The following is a 10775-nucleotide window of genomic DNA, read 5'->3' as shown; positions in this document are numbered from 1 at the left end:
CTTTAGAACCGGAGCAGAGCAGGAATACAGAAGGCTTTAGAACCGGAGCAGAGCAGGAATACAGAAGGCTTTAGAACCGGAGCAGAGCAGGAATACAGAAGGCTTTAGAACCGGAGCAGAGCAGGAACACAGAAGGCTTCAGAACCGGAGCAGAGCAGGAACACAGGAGACTTTAGAACCGGAGCAGGAACACAGGAGGCTTTAGAACCAGAGCAGAGCAGGAACACAGGAGACTTTAGAACCGGAGCAGGAACACAGGAGGCTTTAGAACCGGAGCAGAGCAGGAATACAGAAGGCTGTAAAACCGGAGCAGAGAACACAGAAGGCTTTAGAACCAGAGCAGAGAACACAGGAGACTTTAGAACCGGAGCAGAGCAGGAACACAGGAGACTTTAGAACCGGAGCAGAGAACACAGGAGGCTTTAGAACCAGAGCAGAGAACACAGGAGGCTTTAGAACCAGAGCAGAAAACACAGGAGGCTTTAGAACCGGAGCAGAGCAGGAACACAGGAGACTTTAGAACCGGAGCAGAGAACACAGAAGGCTTTAGAACCGGAGCAGAAAACACAGGAGGCTTTAGAACCGGAGCAGAGCAGGAACACAGAAGGCTTTAGAACCGGAGCAGAGAACACAGGAGGCTTTAGAACCAGAGCAGGAACACAGGAGGCTTTAGAACCGGAGCAGAGCAGGAACACAGAAGGCTTTAGAACCGGAGCAGAGAACACAGGAGGCTTTAGAACCGGAGCAGAGAACACAGGAGGCTTTAGAACCGGAGCAGAGCACACAGAAGGCTTTAGAACCGGAGCAGAGCAGGAACACAGGAGACTTTAGAACCGGAGCAGAGCAGGAACACAGAAGGCTTTAGAACCAGAGCAGAGAACACAGGAGGCTTTAGAACCAGAGCAGAGCAGGAATACAGAAGGCTTTAGAACCGGAGCAGAGCAGGAATACAGAAGGCTTTAGAACCGGAGCAGAGCAGGAACACAGGAGGCTTTAGAACCGGAGCAGAGCAGGAACACAGGAGTCTTTAGAACCGGAGCAGAGCAGGAATACAGAAGGCTTTAGAACCGGAGCAGAGCAGGAATACAGAAGGCTTTAGAACCGGAGCAGAGCAGGAATACAGAAGGCTTTAGAACCGGAGCAGAGCAGGAACACAGAAGGCTTCAGAACCGGAGCAGAGCAGGAACACAGGAGACTTTAGAACCGGAGCAGGAACACAGGAGGCTTTAGAACCAGAGCAGAGCAGGAACACAGGAGACTTTAGAACCGGAGCAGGAACACAGGAGGCTTTAGAACCGGAGCAGAGCAGGAACACAGGAGACTTTAGATCCGGAGCAGGAACACAGGAGGCTTTAGAACCGGAGCAGAGCAGGAACACAGGAGACTTTAGAACCGGAGCAGGAACACAGGAGGCTTTAGAACCGGAGCAGAGCAGGAACACAGGAGACTTTAGAACCGGAGCAGGAACACAGGAGGCTTTAGAACCGGAGCAGAGAACACAGGAGGCTTTAGAACTGGAGCAGAGCACACAGAAGGCTTTAGAACCGGAGCAGAGCAGGAACACAGGAGACTTTAGAACCGGAGCAGAGCAGGAACACAGGAGACTTTAGAACCGGAGCAGAGCAGGAACACAGGACGCTTTAGAACCAGAGCAGAGCAGGAACGCAGAAGGCTTTAGAACCGGAGCAGAGAACACAGGAGGCTTTAGAACCGGAGCAGAGCAGGAACGCAGAAGGCTTTAGAACCGGAGCAGAGAACACAGGAGGCTTTAGAACTATTTCTCACTATCAGGCAGCAAATGGTTTCTTCTTCACTGTTTATACGACTGATGGAAAACAAGTTAATTGAAGTATTTTGGAACATGTAAATTGGAACCCGAAAGGAACAATGACTACAGATTGTGTTATTTCCAGCCTCCTGTTAACTCCTGTTACACATTTCTTTTTGCATTTATATTGTCTGAATGCATAAAACCAACAATGTTTGTGTTTGTGAAAACTCCCCACCATAACTGTCTGATGAGTGTTTGTGTGATTATGACAGTTGTCATATAAACTCTCGTGAACATTCCTTAATGTGTAATTCCCTGGTTCTGCCTCACGTCTAATACCTGCAAAAGAAAAAACAAATACACATCTTGGGTCACATCAACGTTAACACTGTCGTGTGTGAAAACTGGAGCTCAAAGGAAGGAAATGTTATGTTTTTTTAAAAGATTTACTAAATCATACAGACTAAAAATCACACATATTTCATCCTTTCTACACCTTTTTGCACACAGGCAACCTGAATATGACTGAAAGCACTGAGTGCAGGTTTGAAAACCACATAGTTTATTTAGGATGTTTTCAATTTCAATGAAATTCAATGACATTAAAAACAGGATTTTCAGCAAGGAGGGTAAAATAAGCAGGAACCCTGACTATTTATTCACATTCCTCACATTTCACGAAAAGCAAAAATGTATAAATATGATCAATTGTGTGATGAAGAGTTGATCTCTGCTTGTATTCCAGTAAACGGTATTTTTAAAGTAGGACTGTCCTTTCTGAACGTGTGTAACAAACATCACCTGTGTGCAGCTGCTTCTACTCTTCTTCTTCTGTTTGTCCTGCTGGAGTTCTCCCAGCTGGCTCTGGATCCCACCACAGCAGAACAATCACTGCACACAACCAACTCAGACTTCCTGAAAGTATTCAATATAGAAAAATGTCTAAAAACACGTTTGGAAAAGTGTCATTTTGCTTGGTAGCAGAGTTCAGAGTGAAACTCACAGTCTGTCTTCACAGTAAAGTCCAGCTCATGTTTCTTCAGCCCGCCAGCACGGCTCCACTCCTACTTTGAAGCAAACACTGCCGTCTACAGAGGAAACGCTACAAACACCAGCGACCTTTAGAGAAAACATTGCAGTTAATCTCTGGTCAAATCTTTTGTCACTTTGCTGAGAGGAAGTGAATCCTCTGGTGGCCTGCAGGTGCCAGACGTCTTATCAACATTTCAAAAGCATATGTGGAGAGTTTTGTGTCACATTAGTGTGAAAATAAAGTAAAGTTTGACTATTTCTTGTTAAAACTGAGGATTCATTCACGGTGCGTGTTGTTTTCTGTGTGTTTCCACTGACAGGCTCTGATTCCTGCCATCCACATCCATCTGACCAGTGCTGAGAAGTGCTGCGCAAACCGCTGTGGGGTGAGGGAACCCAGAACCTAAGACCCAGAACCCAGAACCTAGAACACAGAACCCATAACCTAGAACCTAGAACCTAGAACCCAGAACATATAACCTAGAACCTAGAACCCAGAACCTAGAACACATAACATAGAACCTAGAACCCAGAACCCATAACATTGAACCTAGAACCCAGAACCCAGAACCCAGAACACAGCCAGGGTCCAGAACTGAACAATACTGAACAGTACAGAACAGTACAGAGAAATACAGAACAATACAGAACAATACAGAACAATATAGAACAATACAGAACAATACAGAACAATACAGAACAGCACAGAACAATATAGAACAGTACAGAACAGTACAGAACAATACAGAACAATACAGAACAGTACAGAACAATATAGAACAGTACAGAATAGTACAGAACAATACAGAACAATACAGAACAGTACAGAACAATACAGAACAGTACAGAACAATACAGAACAATACAGAACAATATAGAACAATACAGAACAATACAGAACAGAACAGTACAGAACAATACAGAACAGTACAGAACAGTACAGAACAATACAGAACAGTATAGAACAGTACAGAACAATACAGAACAATATAGAACAGTACAGAACAACACAGAACAGTATAGAACAGTACAGAACAATACAGAACCATATAGAACAGTACAGAACAGTACAGAACAATACAGAACAATACAGAACAGTACAGAACAATATAGAACAGTACAGAATAGTACAGAACAATACAGAACAATACAGAACAGTACAGAACAATACAGAACAATACAGAACAATATAGAACAATATAGAACAATACAGAACAATACAGAACAGTACAGTACAGAACAATACAGAACAGTACAGAACAGTACAGAACAATACAGAACAGTATAGAACAGTACAGAACAATACAGAACAATATAGAACAGTACAGAACAACACAGAACAGTATAGAACAGTACAGAACAATACAGAACCATATAGAACAGTACAGAACAGTACAGAACAATATAGAACAATACCGAACAGTACAGAACAATACAGAACAATACAGAACAATATAGAACAGTACAGAACAGTACAGAACAACATAGAACAATACCGAACAGTACAGAACAATATAGAACAGTACAGAACAGTACAGAACAATACAGAACAGTATAGAACAGTACAGAACAATACAGAACAATATAGAACAGTACAGAACAAAACAGAACAGTATAGAACAATACAGAACAATACAGAACAGTATAGAACAGTACAGAACAATACAGAACAGTACAGAACAGTACAGAGCAATACAGAACAGTACAGAACAATACAGAACAATATAGAACAGTACAGAACAGTACAGAACAATATAGAACAATACCGAACAGTACAGAACAATATAGAACAGTACAGAACAGTACAGAACAATACAGAACAGTATAGAACAGTACAGCACAATACAGAACAATATAGAACAGTACAGAACAAAACAGAACAGTATAGAACAATATAGAACAGTACAGAACAATACAGAACAGTATAGAACAGTACAGAACAATACAGAACAATACAGAACAGTACAGAACAATACAGAACCATATAGAACAGTACAGAAAAATATAGAACAATACAGAACCATATAGAACAGTACAGAACAATACAGAACAATATAGAACAGTACAGAACAATGTAGAACAATACAGAACAGTACAGAACAATACAGAACAATATAGAACAATATAGAACAGTACAGAACAGTACAGAACAATGCAGAACAGTATAGAACAGTACAGAACAATACAGAACCATATAGAACAGTACAGAACAATATAGAACAATACAGAACCATATTGAACAGTACAGAACAATACAGAACAATATAGAACAGTACAGAACAATACAGAACAGTATAGAACAGTACAGAACAATATAGAACAGTACAGAACAGTACATAACAATACAGAACAATATAGAACAATATAGAACAGTACAGAACAGTACAGAACAATACAGAACCATATAGAACAGTACAGAACAATATAGAACAATACAGAACCATATAGAACAGTACAGAACAATACAGAACAATACAGAACAGTACAGAACAATACAGAACAATATAGAACAGTACAGAACAATACAGAACAGTATAGAACAGTACAGAACAATATAGAACAGTACAGAACAATATAGAACAGTACAGAACAATACAGAACAGTATAGAACAGTACAGAACAATACAGAACAATATAGAACAGTACAGAACAATACAGAACAGTACAGAACAGTACAGAACAATACAGAACAATACAGAACAGTACAGAACAGTACATAACAATACAGAACAATATAGAACAGTACAGAACAATACAGAACAGTACAGAACAGTACATAACAATACAGAACAATATAGAACAGTACAGAACAATACAGAACAGTACAGAAAAGTACATAACAATACAGAACAGTACAGAACAGTACAGAACAATACAGAACAGTATAGAACAGTACATAACAATACAGAACCATATAGAACAGTACAGAACAATACAGAACAATATAGAACAGTACAGAACAATACAGAGCAATATAGAACAGTACAGAACAATACAGAACAATACAGAACAGTACATAACAATACAGAACAATATAGAACAATATAGAACAGTACAGAACAGTACAGAACAATGCAGAACAGTATAGAACAGTACAGAACAATACAGAACCATATAGAACAGTACAGAACAATATAGAACAATACAGAACCATATTGAACAGTACAGAACAATACAGAACAATATAGAACAGTACAGAACAATACAGAACAGTATAGAACAGTACAGAACAATATAGAACAGTACAGAACAGTACATAACAATACAGAACAATATAGAACAATATAGAACAGTACAGAACAGTACAGAACAATACAGAACCATATAGAACAGTACAGAACAAAATAGAACAATACAGAACCATATAGAACAGTACAGAACAATACAGAACAATACAGAACAGTACAGAACAATACAGAACAATATAGAACAGTACAGAACAATACAGAACAGTATAGAACAGTACAGAACAATACAGAACAGAACAGTACAGAACAGTACAGAACAGTACAGAACAATACAGAACAATATAGAACAGTACAGAACAATACAGAACAGTATAGAACAGTACAGAACAATACAGAACAATATAGAACAGTACAGAACAATACAGAACAGTACAGAACAGTACAGAACAGTACAGAACAATACAGAACAATACAGAACAGTACAGAACAGTACATAACAATACAGAACAATATAGAACAGTACAGAACAATACAGAACAGTACAGAACAGTACATAACAATACAGAACAATATAGAACAGTACAGAACAATACAGAACAGTATAGAACAGTACATAACAATACAGAACCATATAGAACAGTACAGAACAATACAGAACAATATAGAACAGTACAGAACAATACAGAACAATATAGAACAGTACAGAACAATACAGAACAATACAGAACAGTACATAACAATACAGAACCATATAGAACAGTACAGAACAATACAGAACCATATAGAACAATACAGAACAATACAGAACAGTACAGAACAGTACAGAACAATACAGAACAATAAAGAACAGTACAGAACAATACAGAACAATATAGAACAGTACAGAACAGTACAGAACAATACAGAACAATACAGAACAGTACAGAACAATATAGAACAGTACAGAACAGTACAGAACAATACAGAACAATAAAGAACAGTACAGAACAATACAGAACAATATAGAACAGTACAGAACAATACAGAACAGTACAGAACAGTACAGAACAGTACAGAACAATACAGAACAATAAAGAACAGTACAGAACAATACAGAACCATATAGAACAGTACAGAACAATACAGAACCATATAGAACAGTACAGAACAATACAGAACAGTACAGAACAGTACAGAACAGTACAGAACAATACAGAACAATAAAGAACAGTACAGAACAATACAGAACAATATAGAACAGTACAGAACAGTACAGAACAATACAGAACAATACAGAACAGTACAGAACAATATAGAACAGTACAGAACAGTACAGAACAATACAGAACAATAAAGAACAGTACAGAACAATACAGAACAATATAGAACAGTACAGAACAATACAGAACAGTATAGAACAGTACAGAACAATATAGAACAGTACAGAACAGTACATAACAATACAGAACAATATAGAACAATATAGAACAGTACAGAACAGTACAGAACAATACAGAACCATATAGAACAGTACAGAACAAAATAGAACAATACAGAACCATATAGAACAGTACAGAACAATACAGAACAATACAGAACAGTACAGAACAATACAGAACAATATAGAACAGTACAGAACAATACAGAACAGTATAGAACAGTACAGAACAATACAGAACAGAACAGTACAGAACAGTACAGAACAGTACAGAACAATACAGAACAATATAGAACAGTACAGAACAATACAGAACAGTATAGAACAGTACAGAACAATACAGAACAATATAGAACAGTACAGAACAATACAGAACAGTACAGAACAGTACAGAACAATACAGAACAATACAGAACAGTACAGAACAGTACATAACAATACAGAACAATATAGAACAGTACAGAACAATACAGAACAGTACAGAACAGTACATAACAATACAGAACAATATAGAACAGTACAGAACAATACAGAACAGTATAGAACAGTACATAACAATACAGAACCATATAGAACAGTACAGAACAATACAGAACAATATAGAACAGTACAGAACAATACAGAACAATATAGAACAGTACAGAACAATACAGAACAATACAGAACAGTACATAACAATACAGAACCATATAGAACAGTACAGAACAATACAGAACCATATAGAACAATACAGAACAATACAGAACAGTACAGAACAGTACAGAACAATACAGAACAATAAAGAACAGTACAGAACAATACAGAACAATATAGAACAGTACAGAACAGTACAGAACAATACAGAACAATACAGAACAGTACAGAACAATATAGAACAGTACAGAACAGTACAGAACAATACAGAACAATAAAGAACAGTACAGAACAATACAGAACAATATAGAACAGTACAGAACAATACAGAACAGTACAGAACAGTACAGAACAGTACAGAACAATACAGAACAATAAAGAACAGTACAGAACAATACAGAACCATATAGAACAGTACAGAACAATACAGAACCATATAGAACAGTACAGAACAATACAGAACAGTACAGAACAGTACAGAACAGTACAGAACAATACAGAACAATAAAGAACAGTACAGAACAATACAGAACAATATAGAACAGTACAGAACAGTACAGAACAATACAGAACAATACAGAACAGTACAGAACAATATAGAACAGTACAGAACAGTACAGAACAATACAGAACAATAAAGAACAGTACAGAACAATACAGAACAATATAGAACAGTACAGAACAATACAGAACAGTACAGAACAGTACAGAACAGTACAGAACAATACAGAACAATAAAGAACAGTACAGAACAATACAGAACCATATAGAACAGTACAGAACAATACAGAACCATATAGAACAGTACAGAACAATACAGAACAGTACAGAACAGTACAGAACAGTACAGAACAATACAGAACAATAAAGAACAGTACAGAACAATACAGAACAATATAGAACAGTACAGAACAATATAGAACAGTACAGAACAGTACAGAACAATACAGAACCATATAGAACAGTACTCGCTGACTCTGCGCTGCCTGCTTCCTGCAGATGTTCCTGTCCATCGGCTTCGCCGCCCTGGGCGTGGCGGGGGCCGTGTACAGCATGGCGGTGGCTGCTCTCGGCCTTGCTAACGGACCCATGTGCCTGACGGTCACTCTGGACAAGCCCTTCCCACACTGGAACACGCCCTTCGTCAACAGGTACCTTCACAGACCAGCTCATGGGCCCAGGTACTGTCTTGTTCTCAGTGAACACCGCCTGTATTGAGACGTGTGCTGGTGTTGGTGCTCTGCAGCACCGGGGACTACCTGAGTGACAAGAAGCTGTGGGTTCTGTGCCTGGAGCCACAGAACGTGGTGGAGTTCAACATGGGGCTGTTCTCCACCCTGCTGGTGGCTGCAGCCCTGCAGCTCATCCTCTGTGCCGTCCAGATGGTCAACGGCCTGTTTGGTTGTCTGTGTGGAACCTGCTCCGGCTCCGAGGTCAGGCCTCACGCCTCTTCTGCACACGTCACTCCTTCATCCATGTTTTTAATTACACACATCTACGCTGACCCCCCCCAGAAGAAAAGGTTAGACCTAACTGACTTTTAACTAACAAGCTGCTGGTCTGTTTTCTCTCAACAGTAAGAAGCAAAACGTCCTGAAGAAGACTTGGGTGGGACCTTCATCGTCATCATCATCATCATCAGCCCATCATCATCTATTACCACCATCATCTTCATCAGTCCTGCTTCAAGTATCTCACCTTCATCTGAGAGGAGACAGTGGAGTCAATGTCTTCTCACAAACACACATTGCACTTCTTTAGAAGCTAATTCTGCTTTTTGACTCAAATCGACTTGCTCTTCTTCTCCTACGGAATGTGATGACGACTATGATGGTTATATTATTATATATTTAAATCTCCAGCAGCTGAAGTCTAAAAATGTGTATTTTTCAAATATTTTGTAATAAAGCCTCTAAACCCAACCCAACATGTTTGATCACTGTAAACAACACAAAACAACATTTTAAATACAACGGTTTTAAAATCAAATCTGTAATTCATTCACTGTGGCTCAGAGGAACACGGAACCTTTTCAGGGGATCACTGGGATTATTTGAACCATGTTGAGGCGAGAGAACCCCCGAGACAGTTTGATGTTGGAATCAGCATGTGGATTCCTCGCTGACTCTTTCTACCACGTCACACACAGAGGAGGCGTTTCCCTGCCTGGTTGATCCGTCCGGTTGCTACATGGCCTCATAGTTCTGAAGAACGCTGCAACCTGCTGTGTTTCCATGACTGGAGGTCTGGTGTTTCCTGACACCATGTTGAAGGTCCAATACTAAGAACTGATCACATGACTGGAGGTCTGGTGTTTCCTGACACCATGTTGAAGGTCCAATACTAAGAACTGATCACATGACTGGAGGTCTGGTGTTTCCTGACACCACGTTGAAGGTCCAATACTAAGAACTGATCACATGACTGGAGGTCTGGTGTTTCCTGACACCATGTTGAAGGTCCAATACTAAGAACTGATCACATGACTGGAGGAAGTCCTGTCTGCTTTCAAACTCTTGAATTAAGCTCTGGAGTGCATTTGTTGAGTGTCTGTCAGCATGAGAATCAGTGGAGTGGTGGTCTTCGCCAGCAGGCCGAGGTGTGAGCGCTCCATGACTCATCTTCACTCTCCAGAGCTCGCTGGTCCTTCTGAGGCTTGACAGACGTGACCTTCAAAATGCTGCCAATGTCAAGCAGGGTGGCCACAAACACTGACCCTGCTCTGGCAACACGT

At 39.6% G+C, this 10775-nt stretch overlaps 1 protein-coding gene across 1 annotated transcript in view; it reads left to right on the top strand.

Annotated features, from left to right (window-relative positions):
• LOC308147228 (transmembrane 4 L6 family member 1-like) overlaps nt 1–10646 on the top strand; it is a gene marked incomplete at both ends in the record, with an annotated part of 12958 nt that extends 2312 nt beyond the window's left edge. Inside the window, 4 exons of the mRNA XM_080519335.1 lie at nt 3124–3189; nt 9041–9192; nt 9288–9501; nt 10599–10646. Coding sequence (XP_080375461.1) covers nt 3124–3189; nt 9041–9192; nt 9288–9501; nt 10599–10646 — 480 coding nt within the window. The remainder of the gene's footprint in view (nt 1–3123; nt 3190–9040; nt 9193–9287; nt 9502–10598) is intronic.
• Between the last annotated feature and the right edge of the window lie 129 nt (nt 10647–10775).

Source organism: Blennius ocellaris, assembly GCF_963422515.1.
Source record: "Blennius ocellaris genome assembly, chromosome: 23".
NCBI classification, from domain to species: domain Eukaryota; kingdom Metazoa; phylum Chordata; class Actinopteri; order Blenniiformes; family Blenniidae; genus Blennius; species Blennius ocellaris.
The sequence above is the reverse complement of the archived record's forward strand: the minus strand, read 5'-3'. Positions and strand labels throughout refer to the sequence as shown.